The following is a 19,267-nucleotide window of genomic DNA, read 5'->3' on the forward strand; positions in this document are numbered from 1 at the left end:
GAAGTAGGGTGAACCAAGGGGCAGGGGGTTTCATCAAGGAGAAACAATCAGAACTGTCACACCGTAGCCTGGCCAGTCATGAAACTGGTCTTCAAAGCTTCTCTGATGCGCACCGCGCCCTTCTGTGCTCTTCTAACCGCCCTGGTGTCAGGCTGTGCGTAACCAGCGGCCAGGCGATTTGCCTCAACCTCCCACCCCACCATAAACGTCTCCCCCTTACTCTCACAGATCATAGAATCATAGAATATCAGGGTTGGAAGGGAACTCAGGAGGTCATCTAGTCCAACCCCCTGCTCAAAGCAGGACCAATCCCCAATCAAATCATCCCAGCCAAGGCTTTGTCAAGCCTGACCTTAAAAACTTCTAAGGAAGGAGATTCTACCACCTCCCTAGGTAACGCATTCCAGTGTTTCACCACCCTCCTAGTGAAAAAGTTTTTCCTCATATCCAACCTAAACCTCCCCCACTGCAACTTGAGACCATTACTCCTTGTCCTGTCCTCTTCTACCACTGAGAATAGTCTAGAACCATCCTCTCTGGAACCACCTCTCAGGTAGTTGAAAGCAGCTATCAAATCCCCCCTCATTCTTCTCTTCTGCAGACTAAACAATCCCAGTTCCCTCAGCCTCTCCTCATAAGTCATGTGTTCCAGACCCCTAATCATTTTTGTTGCCCTTTGCTGGACTCTCTCCAATTTATCCACGTCCTTCTTGTAGTGTGGGGCCCAAAACTGGACACAGTACTCCAGATGAGGCCTCACCAATGTCAAATAGAGGGGCACGATCACATCCCTCGATCTGCTCGCTATGCCCCTACTTATACATCCCAAAATGCCATTGGCCTTCTTGGCAACAAGGGCACACTGCTGACTCATATCCAGCTTCTCGTCCACTGTAACCCCTAGGTCCTTTTCCGCAGAACTGCTGCCTAGCCATTCGGTCCCTAGTCTGTAGCTGTGCATTGGGTTCTTCCGTCCTAAGTGCAGGACGCTGCACTTATCCTTATTGAACCACATCAGGTTTCTTTTGGCCCAATCCTCCAATTTGTCTAGGTCCCTCTGTATCCTATCCCTGCCCTCCAGTGTATCTACCAATCCTCCCAGTTTAGTATCATCTGCAAATTTGCTGAGAGTGCAATCCACACCATCCTCCAGATCATTTATGAAGATATTGTGGAGCGCACAGCAAGCGGTAATAACAGTGGGAATATTGGTTTTGCTGAGGTCTCACCGAGTCAGTAAACTGCGCCAGCGCGCTTTTAAACTTCCAAATGCATATTCTATCACCATTCTGCACTTGCTCAGCCTGTAGCTGAACAGCTCCTGACTACTGTCCAGGCTGCCTGTGTACGGCTTCATGAGCCATGGCATTAAGGGGTAGGCTGGGTCCCCAAGGATAACTATAGGCATTTCAACATCCCCAACGGTTATTTTCTGGTCTGGGAATAAAGTCCCTTCCTGCAGCTTTTGAAACAGACCAGAGTTCCTGAAGATGCGAGCGTCATGTACCTTTCCTAGCCATCCCATGTTGACCTTGGTGAGCTTGAATGATAGATCTGTAAATCTTGATACAAATGTACTGGAGTTTTCTTTCAAGGACTGATCTCAGTCTTCAGAGGACTTCCAAGCTGAGGTCAGGAGGGCTTTTTCAAATTCAGTCTGGGGTAAGGCCAACTGCAAGAGGCTTATTTTAAAGATCTGGAAACACAGGAAGCCTCACACCAGACCAAATGAATGTTCTAGCCAGCCTGGTGTCCTAGCTAGAACAGCTGCCAGAGCTAGATGCTTCAGATGAAGGTGCAAGAAGTCCTAACATGGAGAGTCTCCTAGAGTGACAAGGTGGATGAAGTAGTTTTTTATTGGATCAATTCCTGTTGGAGAGAGAGACAAGCATTTGAGCCCCACACACAGCTCTTCTCCAGGCTTGGGAAAGGTACTCCCAGTGTCACAGCTAAATACAAGATGGAACAGATTCAAAGGCAACATTCAAGGTGAAGTGGCCTGTTAACACTCCTGTAGTGATAGGACAAAAAGGGGAGGGGTAGTGGGTTACAGATTGTTGTAATCTATAAATCCAGTGTCCTTATTAAAACCATGATTAGTGGCTAGCAAAGTTATGAATTTAAGCTCCCAGGCTCATCTTTTGAAAATGTTGTGCAGGTTTCCTATGAGGACTGAGAGGACACATATAGCATAATTGCTTTATGAAAAGTATTCACCCACAGGGGATAGGGTGTTTTTGTCTTGTCGCACATTTTCCTGTGCGAGTTCAAGAGCATAGTGATTGTCTCTCTGGTTTCACCCACATTGTTGTTGAGGCATTTATGCATTGGATGAGGTAAACCACATGTTGTGATAGGCACGTGCAGGACTGCTAGATCTTGAAATGTGCATTGTCAGGGTCTAAGACAGGAGCTGGGCTGGAACAAGTTGGGAGCAGGAGCTATCCAGTGATGGGCAAATGCTTTGAACAGTCACTGAACTGCTGCTGTTGCTGGGCTTAAGAGCTGGTCCACTGACTTCCCACTAATCAGGCAGCATACTACAGGCCAGCTGTGCTTGTTAGGTTGCCCATAGACTGGCTCTGCTGCCAAACCTGCTTCCAGACAGGTTGTCTTAGCCCCAGAGAAGTGAATTAGTAACCCCGCTATGTTTTTTATTCTAGTACAACTGTGGAGGCGTATAGCTTATCCATGTGACTAATCCTTTTTTGGATCCTGCAATATTAAGCTTTTTGGCTTTGGTACATTGTGGCCAGGAGTTCCCCAGGACACTTGTGTTAAGTAGTATTTATAATTTTTAATTATGTTGCCTTTCAGTTTTGTTTGGTGATGCCTATCCCTGTTTGAGAGATTATGCTGACTTTTTATAAGCATAACTGATGAAGTCTGCTCTATACTAGAGGTGGGCAAAGTATCACAAGGAAAGTTACCCTCAGAAAGCATGGTTTTGTCAAACTTCAGATTTTCCCCACACAGGACAGTGTCAGGTGAAGGTTTTTTTCTAGAAGAACTGAAGAAAAATCCACTTTTTGCTTGAAACAAAACAACCTGGATCAGAAAATAGTTGAGATTTTCCCCTGACGAAAAAAGTTTTCAAACAGCTCCACTCAATACCATGTCTTGTTTTAGACACATCTACCATGTCTCGTCTCTAAAGAAAGCATTTCTAAATCTTTTCAATATCTCCCCTCATGGAAGTAATATTCCAAGAAGAACAGTTAAGCTGTAGTGTAGCAATAGCCTAAATCAACATAAATTATGTCACTCAGGAGTGTAAATTAGCTACCCCCTCCCCCCATGAGCAGCACCATTTATGTCGACTTAAGCGCAGATGTTGGCAGGAGAATTTCTCCCACCGACATAGCTATTGCCTCTCATGGGGGGCTGGAGTAATTAAGCCAATGGGAAAGTGCTCTCCTGTCAGTTTAGAGAGGCTGCACAAAGCTTACAGCTGTGCCGCTGTAAGATCGCTAGTGTAGTCATAGCCTTAGTCTCTGAACTACTGCGTTGTGGAGATACAGCAATCAGATTTCAGATTTCCAGCTGAGGGCAAACCATAGCTGACAGTGGCAGATAATGGAAGCTGTATAATCTCATTCTTTGCCTCCTGAAACAGAGGTTTGCTTTTTGACCCCTACTGTACAAAGGTTAGACAACTCAAAGAAAGTATCTCCTTCCCTAGCAGAAGCTAATTTAGAACTCATTATGAGTAGCTCAAGCTGTGCCTACCTGTGTAGGTAACAGACGAATTGCCAAGTAATCATGCTACCCATTAACCTAGTTTAGTTTTGGCCTTTCTATCCTCCATGTATCCCATTTTCCACATCAGTAGTAAGCCCCATATTTAATGTAGTACAAGTCTTTATGACATGGCAAAAAGCAAATAACTTGCTACGTCCACTCTGGGTTTAGTCAGTTGATCAATACTCCACCTCTTACCCCCTGATTACTGGGTTTGTTGAGGGATTTTCTCACCTAATTACCTGGTTCACCCAAGAACTTACAGCTGTACAATATTTGCTGCTTTCCATTCCTCCAACAGGACAGATTTTAATGAGTTTGCACATTATTAGCACCTCAGCCACTTCAGAACTCTTGGATGTGTATCCTCCGGTCCCAGTGACTTGTCTAAAACAGCTCTTCCCTGGCCCAGAGAATGTTCAGTCTTAAAGCCTAGTAGTAAGCAAACTTAAGAACTCAACAGAAGGATATATTTGTTGCACATATGAAATTCACTGGCATTTTTCTAGCTTAAGTATTTACTGAACATTTGAGAAGCTCTTTGAATAATATTGAGTGCATAAAAGGCAAACAGCACTGGTGCTCATCCAACATATTCAAATAGCCCTTCTTACTACAGTTCTCACTTGTTACCACTTTTGCTTCCTGCTTTTATTCCGCTTTCTTTTCTGTAAGACAGTCTCTTTTCCCTGTCACATTAGCATCCCTTCCTTCTCTCTATTGTGTTCTCTCACGGAAGTCCTCACAGAGTACTTCTAATGTATCCCATCTCTCTCCCCTTCTCAGCGCCAGCTTGGACATTTTAGCCACTCAGTATCCAGAGGGCTAATCCTACTAACTAGAGACAAACTGAAGATGGAGATCTGAGGGAGGGTACTACTCAGGGGCAGTGCTCAGGGCACGGCTGGCTCCAGGCACCAGCTTTCCAAGCAGATGCTTGGGGTGGCATGCAGAATGGGGCTGCAGTCCGTGTCCTGCAGCGGCAATTCGGTGGCAGCTTGGCCACTCTTCCTGCCACAGCAGCTTTTGGGCGGCAGCTCCGCTGCTTTTCCGAGCACGGCGGCAATTTGGCGGCAGCTCCGTTGCTGTTGTGGAGGTGGCAATCCGGCGGCGACTGCTTGGGGCAGCAAAATTGGTAGAGCCGCCCCTGGCTCAGGGAAAGTTCTGGATTCTTAGCAGAGCCCTGTCCCTTGACACCAAATGTCTCCATCTTTCATAACAGCCTCCAGCTACTGGTGGTCTACAATCTATGGTGCCACGGCAGCCCCCTATGGCTGCAGGAATGGAGAGAATTCTCATCCTGTTCTGTTTCCTCCCACTGAAGAGCTTCCTAGCTGGTGATGGGGAGGTAATTCTGCAATCTGCCTCTTCAGCTTTCCAGCTGATGGAGGGCAGTGGGGAAGGTTCTATTACTCTAACCCCTAAGCTAGTGAAATAATTTTTGCTGACTGGCCTGATTGCTTTTTTGCTGGAGCACACGCACAGGGGAAAAAGTTAAGATATTAAAGGCAGTGCTTTTGTGCTATGCCTTTACAGGGTTATATTACTTTGTGATTACTAGGTTAATAAATATGGACTAATGGCAGAAAACCAATAAGAATTAGTACATCCTGCCATGTCTCTTACGTCAATAAAATTATGTAGGTGTGTGAGCCTAGTTGCTGTCTGTTTCCAGACTGGCAGAGACTGGGAGCTGCAGAGGCAACACTTGAAGGGAAGGAACAGTGTGCAATGGTCTTGATCAAATCGATCTGGCCAGTGGTATCCAGCCCACCTCAAACTAGAGGAAGGATTGCCATGGGGTGCTGGGAAGAATTGAGCCTTCTTCCAGAAGCACTGGATTTTAACTACAGCATGCTGAAGAGGCAAGCTGTGGATTAAATCTACCAGTTCCAATCATAATTTCAGATTTCAAGTTGCTGTTTAGGAATCTTAGTCCACTAGATACAGGAAGAAGATATGGACACTTTGAGTGTTGGGATGTACCCTGCAAATGCCCAGAAGCTGCAAACAGATTTTCATATTAAAGTTTCTGGAAGCCTCCTTAAATTCCAGAGCCTACTTCCCTTTACCTATTTTCTGAATAAAGCAGCAAGAGAATAAGTGTCCAAAATTGGGACCTTACTGTAGAAAAGCACCTGGTTTAAGTAATTGAGATGTTACAGGAAAAGCCAGATCCACTTTGTGGACTAAGGATGCAAACAGCACAAGGGAACATTCTTAGAATTGCTTACTCTTGCAGATGAGAAACTGGACTGTGCCTCTTTCTTGGAAAATACCAATCACCAGAACATAACCAGCTTCTATACAGAAAAATCTGGCAGCTATTCCCCGGGAAACATCAACAAGGAAGCAAAATCCAGAGAAATTATCCCTGCAAAAAGCTGACAGAGCTCAGAAATGATGGCTGAAGAGGACTGCTGGCAACCCATGTACCATACACTATTCACTCTGATGGGGAAGCCATCTGGGGAATTGCTACACACTGGACCAGAGTGCTATTCCATCTAGTCTGGTATCCTGCTTCTGGCAGAGGTTGGTACCAGATGCTTCTGAAGAAAATAGGGGAAAATCCATAATGCATCTTACCTCTTGTGCCATGAGATGACTAGGAATAAAGGGGGTGAATTTCTTCTCTAATGCAACAGGTCATCAATTTATATTCTGAAGTGCGAGGTTTGATTCCCCCCCGCCCTTGCAATAGCAACTTAGCATGCATGATTAGATTTAGCATTTCTAAAATTCCTGTTAGGTTGTTGTTCTAGGATTTAGCCAAAGCTGTGCTAAGGACTATTGTAGCTGGCATAGTCTGCCCCAGTTATTTTACCAGAACAAATAAAAGATTGCAGAATCTGCAATTTGTAGTCACTGCAACTTTCCATAGAACACACTCTTCGAAGCATTGTGAATATATCCTCTATGAGCCAATGGGCTGCTGTCCTGATAGCTTTGCTTTTCTGCAAGGCTGGGTTGTTTCATAAACATGCCTTAGGCCCTGCCTATGAAGCAACCAAGCCACTTTTGAGCTCTTACTTTTCTTAGGCACATTTAAAGGTTGTTAGCAGAGAAATCCATTGGCTTTGATTTAGTAAGAGTTTCTCAAACTGTACTCAGAAGTTTTGTTCACAGGGTTGCAGCCTTTGAGACTCAAGCAAATATTAAGGGGTTTCTAGTATATGCAAGAATAGTCCTGTGGTCAAAGAACTGACTGGAACTCAGGAGATGTTAGTTCAATTCCAAGCTCCTCTGTGTACAAGTCGTGTAGCCCTTCTAGGGCTCAGTTCTCCTCACATCCCCAATCTATGTAAAGTGGGGATGAGGTGAAGACATTCATTAATTCTCACAAGGCAGTCACATTTCTTGGTGATATGAGCCATACAAGCACTTAGATCCATGAAAACCTCTGTTAAAACCTGCAAATTATGTATGAAGCCAAGTTTTGGGGAAGCCCTTTACCTTTGAAGCCTCCTAGAAAAGGTGATAGCAGGTGGCCTGCAAATTACCAACTGCCTTAACGTTTGCTGTTCCTGCCTATTAGGAAGGGTCTTTGTGGACACCATTCCACCTTTCTGGGTGTCAGACATGAAACGGAATTGTTCAACAGCCAGTGGTTGAAAGCCCTACAGGGCACAAAGTGCCTCACGCTTCTGGTTTGATGGCTTGCTTAAATTCTCTACATGTCACATCCCCATGGATCATTCAGCTGGCAGCTGAAATAGGGTAGACAATTTCCTGGACAGCATGAGGACAAGGCAGCCTGACAGCCCCAGAAGCTGTCTATTAATTGGAGGAGAGACAAGGTGTGTAAGGTAATATCTTTTATTGGACTAACTTAAGCTTGTCTCTCTCAGCAACAGAAGTTGATCCAATAAAATATTACCTCACCCACCTTGTGTGTCTACTATCCTGGGACCGTCACAGCTACACTACGCTACATATTAATTGGAAGGGCAGCCACCCTATCAGAAGACTCCAAGAATTCCTTTAAAAATGAAACCTTTCTATGTGGCCCCTCCCCAGTGTCTTCCGATCTCAGGAAAAGGAGGGGCACCAGCATCCCTGGTGACAGGGGATGAGGATAGTGGCTTGCAAGTCAGTTCACTCTTTATCCCCAAATCAAATTATAGGTAAGATTTCTGGGATTGTTGTGAGGGTACAGGTGGAGTTTGCAGTAGTATCAGAGCCTCCACACCAAGCTAGCTGAGCGGTTGAACCAGCAAAAGCTTGGTTCAGTGAAGCCTGAAAAACAGCCAAGTTTCTTGTAGTATCGTCTGGAGTTTTAGTGGACCTGGCCTCATGAACAAGTGAAAGACTGAGGCCAAAGTTAAGCATGGTCTCCTATGACCAGAGCTGCTACCTGTTTTTGCAGGAGGCTTATGCCATTTTAAAGAGAAACTAAGCCATGGGACACATTATGGTGGTCACTTGAAGTGTGGTTCTAGCCTCAAGAAACTACAGACAGACCCCTCCCTAACTTCCAGATCAAGTCTGCTTCATTCACAAGTAATCAAGGGACCAGTTAGAGCCCTAACATGGTTTTTAGGCTTCCAGTTGAACTAGGTCAACCTGAGCTTGGAGTGCTGAGCTCAGTTTTCCTTCTCACTTCTGCAGCGTTGCCAATGCACAAGTTCATGACATTCAGTTCATGACAGCTCCTGTAGTCAGGTGATTGCAAGAATCTGAGTTTTTGTTTAGAAAGAGTTTCTAGGCAGCCTGGCTGGGAGAAGAACATGACACTGAGCGCTACAGGCTCAAAAATTTAGAAGGCAACTAAAAAGAACCCAAAGTATGTATTGTCAAGGGTTTGCAAATCATGAGTCTCAAAGCCTCAGCACCAGTATTAATGATTCTGCAGGACAAGTTCTGACCTTGGGTTGCACTTGTGCAACCTGGGGCAGAGTCAAGCCATGCCACTTAGCTAACGGCTTTTGGATGATGCATGACTCACAGTAGCACAGGTAGGAGTAGAACAGTTAACACTCAGGCTAATCATTACAGTAAACAGCTGTGACACCAGCATGAGCAGCTCTCCTATTTATTTGGTCACTCCTCAAGCGGTTCTGGCTGAAGAGTAGGAAATCCCCTCTGGTTTCTGAGGTATTACTATTTTTTCAAATATTTCTGCTACTCTTCATTAATAGGCCCTTGAATCGATACAGTTTAATCAAGTTGACTGAAGTTGTCAGCCATTCGCCCAGCTACATTTAACATACAGAAGTTGCTATGTGTCAGTGCCAGTGGGAATTAACCAACAATCAGCATCAGAAAGGGGTGCAGTCTCAAGGCCTAAAACTTGCCGTCTCCCCAGCATTGTCTTGTGCTCTGGGAGTGTCACGCTGGACTACTGTTGCATATTAGCAGGTCTGCATGTGTCAAAGTATTCTGAAGCCAAGTGAACATTGCCAGCTTGGCTATTATGGACAGCTTACAGCTTCTCAGCTGGTGTAGCTTGGCATAGCTCCGTTGGCACCAGCTGACAATCAAGCTATTCATATTTTCACTAAATTGAGTTTTACACTTTGCAACATAGGACTATGCCACTGTGTTCTAAAGTGTTCTGAAGAGGTATGTCCTAACACAACGAAGGTATTAAAAGAGTGCTGGATTTTAGGAACCGTTTCCTCAAAGCCGACAGTGTTTAGAACAGACTTTGAGGCTTGAAATACAATTAGACCTGTAGAGAATCCATGCTATTCATATCCCTTTCCTGGGGCCAGGCTAAAAAACAAGTTCAGATTTTGAGTGATACAACAACGGGCATCATTTTATGGGAATACAGATTTCCAGGGGCAGTGGGGGGTTAATTCCTAGAAGTACTTCATATCCTGACTCCTATCTTTAATGGCCTTCAGTTACACAGGTGTAAACCAGAATGGCCTTTCACCAACAGAAGCTGAGCCAATGAAAGCTATTGCCTCACTCACCTAGCCTCTCCAATATCCTGGGGCTGACACTGCTACAACACCGCATACAAGGATGCTCCTGTTTAATTGGAGATTCTGTATGATGGCCATATCACTAAGTGCCATCTTTAATTGGTTGCAGTTCATTAAACACTAAGTGCATGCATGGCCACTGAAGCAGTTGGAGCTAAAGAAGAATTAATCATACAGTCTTAATTTGGTTTCTATAAAGAACTGTAAAATTCATGAAAATAAGGTCCTTAATATGGAGATTTTAGTAAAAAGTCAACTTCCCACATAGCAGAGAGAGTCATGTTCCCCTAACATAAAAATCCATTCATCTTACAGTGTGGTATGATCTTTGCCAGAACCAAAGCTGTAGGGAGATACCAGGCTATTTCTGAGTGGGGAAAAGGGTTTGTATGTGAAGAGTCTGCATATTCTCCAATTTGATAAATATCAATTTGTCAAACTCTGCTTTTGGTAGCAAGGAGGAAAAATTCTGTCCCATGACAAATATTGTGAATTCTCATGCTTGCCCCAGTTCAAAGTTCATCAATTTTTCTGTTTTCACGATAAGACTTAAGTGATTTAATTTCTTCCCCCTGTAAAAAATGGGAATTTTGACTTGTGAAAAAGTACATTGTATAGATTTCATAAAATGTAAATTGCAATAGATTTCATAAAATGTAAAGAGCACTAGGCAAGAAATCAAGAGGAGGCTATAGGCAAGAGAGGAGAGGACTTAACTGAGCTCCAAGAGGAAGGAGAGTAGGAGGCAGAGACACAGGTACTATCTGGAACAGCCTACAAGCTCCAGAGTTGAACAGCAGCAGAGGTGTACAAAAGGGCAAACAATGCTAGTGCCAGGCAAGTGGAGAACTAAGGGAGAACTAGCCATTAATATAAGTTTTGCCAGTGGTGAAAAGCAAGCAAAGTTCTAGTCTGAATTTTAAAAAACCTCACTGAGGATTGCCACAATGTCAAGTTTGTTTTTTAAAAATATAAAAAGACCCAATGATGCTAGTGATAAAACCTGAAGAGTATTTGTTAGAGATACATCTGCCTGTGCTACCTTTTCCACTGACTCCTCATCCCTTTTGTTATTGCAAAAGAAATTCATGAAAGCGGGATCTTTGTTGCTTAAAGATCCCTTACCTGAAGTCTGATTTGGTTGCCATCTTTGCAGAAAATAGCTGGGGCAAATTAAGACAAAACTAAGGCCCAGAGCTACTGAAGTTTCCCAAATTCCCATGTTGATTCCTCTCCCAAATGTCTTTTTTCAAGTCTGATCTCATTCCTAAGTAAGGCAGCCCAGCTCTTCCCACCAGAAGTCAGCATTGGTTCTGCTGCCTGCTAAAAAATTGTGCCTGCTTCTGTGCTTCTTTATAGCAGCTGGTGACCAATACCAATTATATCCCATCTTTATCCATTCTTGGCAACTAGATCGCAACAAAAATTCTAGGACTTATTTGAGGAATAAGCAACAGACTCCCAAGCCCCAGGATACTGTTTATAGAGCAAGTCCCAAGAGCAAAAAGGAGAATGGAACGCAGGTTAGAGACTATTTTGCTTACACTGTATGTCATGTTCATTCCCCATGACTTGTCATCAACTCTTGAAATATTGAGCCATGTAGCTTTTCAGACAAGGGTCCTGACTGCATATGTAGGAAGTAAAGAGAAACAGAGGTAGCTCGGCTCAAATGAAATGTGGACTGGGGCCAGATTAGGTATTCCCTAGCAGCCAAGCAAGAACTTTGAGATTTTTAGTGGATCCAGGAACATGGTCTACACCTCCTTCCTCTTGCTTGTGTATGGGGTGGATGTAACATTTGACCCCCCACATTTTCAAATTAGGCAGCCAGCCTGATCTGGCAGAGGAGCCATCTGCCATCCCCAAAGTCAAGCTCTGAAACAAACAAAAAAGTCCCACACGTGCTGCCTTAATAGCCCAGTGAAATTCTTGTCTCTTCACCAAAGCTCTCCTCAAGGAGCCAAAGAAGAAAAAAAAATCCTGCAACCTGAGGTAGCAACATGTGTTTAGAAGATGAGCCAATGGCTTTTCTAGTCATCTGCAGTCATTATGTCCTATGCACTAGGTGCTTTAGAGGTTCCAGTAGGAAGATAGGACTGAGGCAGCTTCCAAACCCAGCAAATATCCCCACCTCTTCCCTCAAGTTTGATCCTAATCTGTAGTGGAAAGATAAGGTGACCTCTATTGGCTGAATATTTATGCTAAAAACAACGAGCACAATTATGATGGGAGTTAATTCATGTAGCAATTAGAATTATTCATGTAAATGATCATTACTCACTCTGCACTTAAATCCATTCAAGTGTGACCTTTGAGGTTGGAGGTATTCTTTTATAAAGGGATTTCATTTTGTGGAACAACAAGGTAGATTCCAGTTAGGACCGGAAGAGGCCATACTGGAAGTCTTGTGAGTGTTGCACTTTGGCAGCTTCCAGAAGCATCTGGAAGTGGGATAGCTCATCTGAGGTTTTCAATATGCTAGATATTAGATATTGTGGCAAAAAGACAGTTGACCTATTTTGAAGGGAAAAGGACTGAAGCTGACTCGTGACCCCCTCCAAAGTTTCTCTTCTCGTCCCTACAAAAGGGCCTCTTGACTTCGAGAGCACAACCTTCATTGTTTCCAAGGAGACCTCAAGTTCTCTAGGAATCTCCAATACACCAGCCTTTTTAATAGGCCCAACAGCTACCTTGTTCTTTACCTCAGGCCAGTAATTATCAAGGTTTGAGTCAGAGATGAATTAAGACTAACATGGCCAAAGTCACCTGTAAACATTGGCCCTTGCACTCAGTCACATCTCTAAAGTGACTAGAAGGACCAATTAAAATAATAAAGCGTTAACAAGAAAACCTTTTGATCCTATTCTTAGGCTATGTCTACACTGGCAATTGAACGACAAACATTTGTCTTTCAGAGGTGTTAAAAAAACCTTGAAAGACAAAAAAGTTTTGGTGACAACAAGCACCAGTGTGAACAGTGCTCTCCAGCTGACACTGCAAACGCTGCTCATTGGGGGGTGGACGTTTTTTCGTCAGCAGGAGAGCCGACAAACAGCGGCTACACTGCGAAACTTTTAGTGGCACAGCTGTAGCGACACAGCCAGGTCACTAAAAGCTGTGTAGTGTAGACTGAGCCTTTAGTTACTCCACCTCTGCAAGAGGCAGTAGCTATGGCAGTGGGAGAAGCTCTCCTCCCAACAAAGTGCTGTCTACACTAGTGCTTAGGTTGGTATAACTGCAGTGGTTTTCAAAACTTTTTTTTCTGGCGACCCAGTTGAAGAAAACTGTTGATTCCCGTGGCCCAACAGAGCTGGGGATGAGGGGTTTGGGTTGTGGGGGTGGGAAGAGCTCAGGGCTGGGGAAGAGCGTTGGGGTGCAGGGGTGAGGGCTGTGGGGTGGGAATGAGGGGTTCAGGGTGTGGGAGGGGGCTCTGAGCTGGGGCAGGGGGTTGGGATGCAGGAGGGGGTCAGGGCTCTGGGCTGGGGGTGCAAGTTTTGGGCTGGGGATGAGGGATTTGGGGTGCAGGAGGGGGCTCTGGGTTGTGGGGGGGGGGCTCAGGGCTGGGGCAAGGGATTGGGGCACGGGCTTACCTTGGGTGGTCCTGGTCAGCAGCACAGCAGGGGTGCAGAGGCAGGCTTCCTGCCTGTCCTGGCACCGTGGACCATGCTGCACCCCAGAAGCGGCCAGCAGCAGGTCCAGCTCCTAGGTGGATGTATGCACGCAGCTCCGCACAGCTCTTGCCCACAGGCATCGCCACCCCCAGCCAATGGGAGTGTGGAGCCAGTGCTCGGTATGGGGGCAGCGTGCAGAGCCCCATGGTCCCCCCGCCTAGGAGCTGGACCTGCTGCTGTCCACTTCCGGGGCGCAGCGCGGTGTCAGAACAGGTAAGGACTAGCCTGCCTTAGCCGGGCAGCACTGCTGACAGGGCTTTTAATGGCCTGGTCAGCGGTACTGACCAGAGCCACTGCGACCCAGTGCCTTACATTCTGCGTCTCAGTACTGGGTTGCAACCCGCAGTTTGAAAACCACTGAACTACAGCACACCCCTGCATGGTGATGTGACACTGAAGTAATTCTGTAGTGTAGACAAGGGCATAGAAACTGGGATTATACTCCAGTGAAAAGGAAGGTTTCAGAGTAGCAGCCGTGTTGGTCTGTATCCGCAAAAAGAACAGGAGGACTTGTGGCACTTTAAAGACTAACAAATTTAATAGAGCATAAGCTTTCGTGAGCTACAGTTCACTTCATTGGATGCATAGAATGGAACATATAGTAAGAAGGTATATACATACAGAGAAGGTGGAAGTTGCCATACAAACGGTAAGAGGCTAATTAATTAAGATGAGCCATTATCAGCAGGAGAAAAAAAAATTTGTAGTGATAATCAAGATGGCCCATTTAGACAGTTGACAAGAAGGTGTGAGGATACTTAACATGGGGAAATAGATTCAATATGTGTAATGACCCAGCCACTCCCAGTCTCTATTCAAACCCAAGTTAATCGTATCTAGTTTGCATATTAATTCAAGCTCGTTGGAGTCTGTTTTTGAAGCTTTTCTGTTGCAGAATTGCCACCCTTAAGTCTTTTACTGAGTGGCCAGAGAGCTTGAAGTGTTCTCCTACTGGTTTTTGAATGTTATGATTCCTTATGTCAAATTTGTGTCCATTTATTCTTTTGCATAGAGACTGTCTGGTTTGGCCAATGTCCATGGCAGAGGGGCAGTTTCTATGCCCTTGTCTACACTACAGAATTACTTCAGTGTAACATCCCCATGCAGGATGGCCAGAACGTTCAAGCAAAGCAACTTGTCTGTAGTGCAGTGCAAGTTAGTCAGGATATCACCTGCCAACTGACAAATGCCAGACTCTCCCTGCAACTCTCCCAGCAAGTGAGCTGCCCATCTCCAAACTGCTGATCCTTTAACCACTACCCAGTCAGGTGTCCTGCCCTCCATCCTACCCATTGACATAGTTACTCCAGCCCCTGTGAGCAAGGCCAGTGGGAGAGAGCTCTCCCATCAGCCTAGAGCATCTGCCCTAGCAGTGCTGCAGCTGCATCACTGCTGTGGTAAGCTCCGTAGTGTAGCCCTAGCCCCAGCCACCAATGCAAACACTCCTGCAATTCTCCCTAGCACGTTCATTAACATCCACCCAGGAGCAGCAGAAGCTCCCTACAAGAGCGTCGGGGGGGGGGGGGGGGGGGGGATCAGTGACTACACCGTGGGCTCCGCCCCCATGCTGCCCCTTCCCCTGCTTGTTCCTCTCTGCTCTCTCCCCCATTGCTCATCCTTATGGCCAGTAATATGATGTAAAAAAAAGTGATGGGGCCATGGCCCCAAGCCCCCCATTTCTACCACCCCTTTCCCCACTGCCTCGTTTCTCCACTTCTCCCCTGAGAACTCCCTTGAGTTTCTCCACCTCTCCCTGACCCTTCTCAAGTGCTAACCCCTCTCAGTAGTCCAACCTCTCCCTGCCACAAACATCTGACTCCCATCCAGTTTACAGAGGGTGAGGCACTTGGAAGATGTTCTAAGGCTGATGTCCTAGTCCTAAACTTTAGGTGCCTAGAGTAACTGGTGCTAAGCAGAGTGTGAAATGTCTGAAGTAAGGTGTTATATTTGCCAGATTGACTCCCCCTCCCATCCCCAAGGTTATGCAACATTCTGCTTTGCTACAACATGTTTCACTTGCCAGAAATAATCCAGCCTTAACGTTCTATTAGCCACCCATCAACTACCTTCTGAATACTCATCTGATAGAATTCTAAAGCTGCTGGAGGACTTTAGGCATCACTCTCTGCATTTCTAGGGTTAATGTCTGGGTGTGAGAACCTGTCTCACTGCTGTGTCCCTTCTTCTGCAACAGTAATAAGTGTCTTAACTCAGATAACCTGCCTTGATTGTCAGACTATCTGAAGCCTTCAGTGATGATCACTCTTGTACTGCCTGCAACAATGCTATGTTTATTCAAAAAGGATTTTCTCTTTGATCATACTTACCTTTGTGTATTAATTTATTGGTACTGTATATGCTAAAGTACAAAATCATTGTTGGCCAAGTAATCACCTTCATAACAGGGGTGTTTTGGCTCACACTTAGTTGTTCATTTTAACTGCAATACCGTACTACAGAGCACAGGGTTCTGCCCACAATTTTTATCTCACTTCACACAAGACAATGACACAGAGCATATAAAAGTCAAGTAATTTGAGAGGGAGGCAGTCAATTTGTTCATTATTTCACTGTCAGGACATCACATCAAGGATCACAGAATATTTTGGAACCTTTTGGCATTCAGCTTTTGGGAGCCACAGGAATCAGGATGTAGGAATCCTGAGTCTTTGTTTCAGAAATATTCCTTTGAAAGTGTCCAAGCCAGCTGTAAGGTGTTCTACAAGAAACTTGAGTTTTTCTTTTTGCTCAGCACAGCAGGTCTGCTGACCAGCTTGCAGCCTCAGAAATTGCTACTGAGTTTAGGGAAGGCAGATGGTCTCCCAGTCACTGTGCAGCAAGCACACTTTGCTCTCCAGCATATCTCTCTCTCAACAGATTCAGCTGGAATCAGGGTTTCTGGGAACTCAGGACTAAGCTAAAGCCAGTCTGCAGCTGCCAAGATGACTAGCAATAATTTAAAACTTTCCTGATTAGCAGCCTGTGCAACCTTAATGAAGTCAGAGTTGTATGGGGCAGAATTTGTCAACAAAACATATATAGGTGGACGGAACGCTGTTTCCACTGAATGCATCCGATGAAGTGAGCTGTAGCTCACGAAAGCTTATGCTCAAATAAATTGGTTAGTCTCTAAGGTGCCACAAGTCCTCCTTTTCTTTTTGCGAATACAGACTAACACGGCTGCTACTCTGACACCTATCTCAAAGTGTCTGTGCACTCTATATCTTATAACAATACAGCACTGAACTACTGTAAGACAAATGCCAGCTCAACCAGCCTGCCCTATGAAGTTTCAATTAAATATGCCTGTATCATGGTGTGTAGTTAGCTATCAACCCAGATAATAAATTAATCTTTGTAAAGCACTGAGGATATAAAATGCTGTATCAATGCTAGGGATTATTTAGTAGTCCTAAAGAGAACGGATTACTTGGGGTAGGAGTTATCCACGGCTTTAGTTAGCATTTCAATCACTGGTTGTTTGCTGTAAAATACTGAGCTGGGAATATTTGGAAGTTAGCAAGAAAGAGTCCAAACTTTGCTATAATATTTGTAGTCCTTCCCGCTTTCAGGATGTGAAAGCACCATTGTTAACTGGAGGTTTTAAATTCTTCACAGTAAATTGAATGAGAGGACCACAGAAGAGGTTCGTAGATTGGCCACACTTTGCCTGAACTGCTAACAATCTTAAATTTAAAGAACCCTCCAGGATGCCAGCAGAAAGGCATTGTAAGGCAAGTGCCTAAGCCAGCAGTGCCTCTGAAAGGAAAGTATCAACTTTTAACAGTCCTCCTGGATCTTTGTGCTCAGAATAAAGTCTGGCAGCCTGCTCCGAGCAATAAGTGTGTTGTTAAAAAGGAAAAGTAGAGGATAGGTACTTACTTTTTTGGGGTCAGCGTAGGTGCCAAGTCCAATCACTGGGATGCTGTTCCCATCGCTCAGAGGTATGCGGTGGTTTGCAGCCGTTAGATTCATGATGCAGATGATAAAACACTTGACTGCAACTTTCTAAAAGACTGAATGAAAGCAGCAAGAGCTCACTTTGTGTGTGGCGCGCGCCCCAGGCTATGGCACTAGAGGGCGCGCGCGAGAGAACGAAAACTTCTGCTGCTCGGCCTGCCCTGGGCCAGCAACACGCGTGCGATCCCCTAAGAACAGCCTGGGGTAGCGTTTCCAGCTTCGTCATGGGGCATGACTGACAGGCCAGGCCAGGGTTGCCCTTCCATTCTCCTGAAAGCAAATTTGCAGCAGGGTGAAATATTAACTGCCCGCTCTCGTTAGGCACGGGGGAGCGACTCAGCGCAGGAGGGAGCGGAGAGATGGTCCCCGTTAAACCAGCTTCATCAGAAGCACGCGACTTTTCTTTTCCGGGTGGCTTTAAGTACCTGCTAAAAGCAAGGGTGTGCTAGGAGCGCAGGAGGAGAGAGAGGAGGCTGAAAGGGGGTTGTGGTTTTTGGGGAGGAGGGGGGTCTGCGTGTGGCTTATGCTTGCAGCGGGCTTCCACTGCCAAACAAGGTTAGTCTGTTTGCTGACTCCTCGAATCACTTCAGGGCTCATCGCAGGAGGAAATAAGGGTTTTTGGAACAAGACATGGTTCCTGTCAAACCAGGAGATACCCATCAGCCTTTAGCTCAATCTTCACCTCCCCAGCGGCTCGTGTGTGCCAAACCATTGAATGCAGTAGCTACACCAGGGGTCGGCAACCTGTCAGAAGTGGTGTGCCAAGTCTTCATTTATTCACTCTAGTTTAAGGGTTTGCGTGCCAGTAATACATTTTAACGTTTTTAGAAGGTCTCTTTCTATAAGTCTGTAATATAGAACTAAACTATTGTTGTATGTAAAGTAAATAAGGTTTTTAAAATGTTTAAGAAGCTTAATTTAAAATCAAATTAAAATGCAGAGCCCCCCCACCCCAGACCGGTGGCCAGGCCCTGCGCCATGTGAGTGCCACTGAAAATCAACTCGTGTGCCACTTTTGGCACGCGTGCCCCTGAGCTACACTATCCTGGATTCGCCTTCAGTCGCGTCTGCTCTCCCTCGCATTGATTCGTTCACTGTTCCTATTGCCCCTCTAAGCATGCGGGTTCCGATTATGCTAGTCCTTTCACTTTCAGGACGATGGCCCATTATTTTATTAATGGAAGACTTGTTTTAAACCCCTTGTTTACATCAGTCCATTCCTTTGCTTTCAGGAGAGGAAATCCAGTACCCATCCCCCCGTTGTCATAGTTTGCCTCTAGATCAGACTTGGCTAATTCATTCCCCTGCCCAAAGTCAGAGGTTGTCTTTTTTGGGGGGGAAAGGGTGCTTTTCAGTCTTTACATTATTTACAAATCGGATGATTTAGTTGGGGATTGGTCCTGCTTTGAGCAGGGGGTTGGACTAGATGACCTCCTGAGGTCCCTTCCAACGCTGAGATTCGATGATTCTATGATTCTTCTTCCAGTAATGAAAGGACAACTCCAAACCCATGTGAAAGACTCACAAGAGCAACATTCAGTTTAGCATTTCAGTCAATGGCACCAGTTGTTCATTGCTTTTTATATTAGTAGTAGAGATTATCCCTTTGATTATTAATACCCCAGTTACTAGCATGAAGCCCCAGTTATTCCCATCACTTCTGTCTGTGCTAAACTTGTATTTGTAAACAGGCACATTGAATTTCCTTTGCTATTAATGCTGTTCAGAAACTGACATTTAGGGTTCACTTCTTCAGCTGTTGCATGTGCCCACTGTTGAAGTCAATTGGAATTACATGTGCATCAAAACACTCAGGAGATCCCTTGGCCAATTTAGTTTCCATTTCAAATGTATTCAGCATGTGCCTTTTTCTGTACCTAATCTTCACACGGCCCTTTTGTCCTCCCTCATCCAGGCATAAAAATCTTTCTCCTGGTTAGTCTCATTTAAGCACCT

General features: G+C 45.2%; 1 protein-coding gene across 1 annotated transcript in view; it reads right to left on the minus strand.

Moving 5' to 3' along the window:
- AKR1D1 (aldo-keto reductase family 1 member D1) overlaps positions 1 to 17,996 on the minus strand; it is a 53,441-nt gene extending 35,445 nt beyond the window's left edge. The window contains exon 1 of the mRNA XM_007072313.4: positions 17,234 to 17,996. Coding sequence (XP_007072375.1) covers positions 17,234 to 17,326 — 93 coding nt within the window. The 5' untranslated portion in view covers positions 17,327 to 17,996. The remainder of the gene's footprint in view (positions 1 to 17,233) is intronic.
- Positions 17,997 to 19,267: the final 1,271 nt, after the last annotated feature.

The sequence above is a fragment of the Chelonia mydas genome, chromosome 1, assembly GCF_015237465.2.
Source record: "Chelonia mydas isolate rCheMyd1 chromosome 1, rCheMyd1.pri.v2, whole genome shotgun sequence".
Classification (NCBI taxonomy): Eukaryota; Metazoa; Chordata; order Testudines; family Cheloniidae; genus Chelonia; species Chelonia mydas.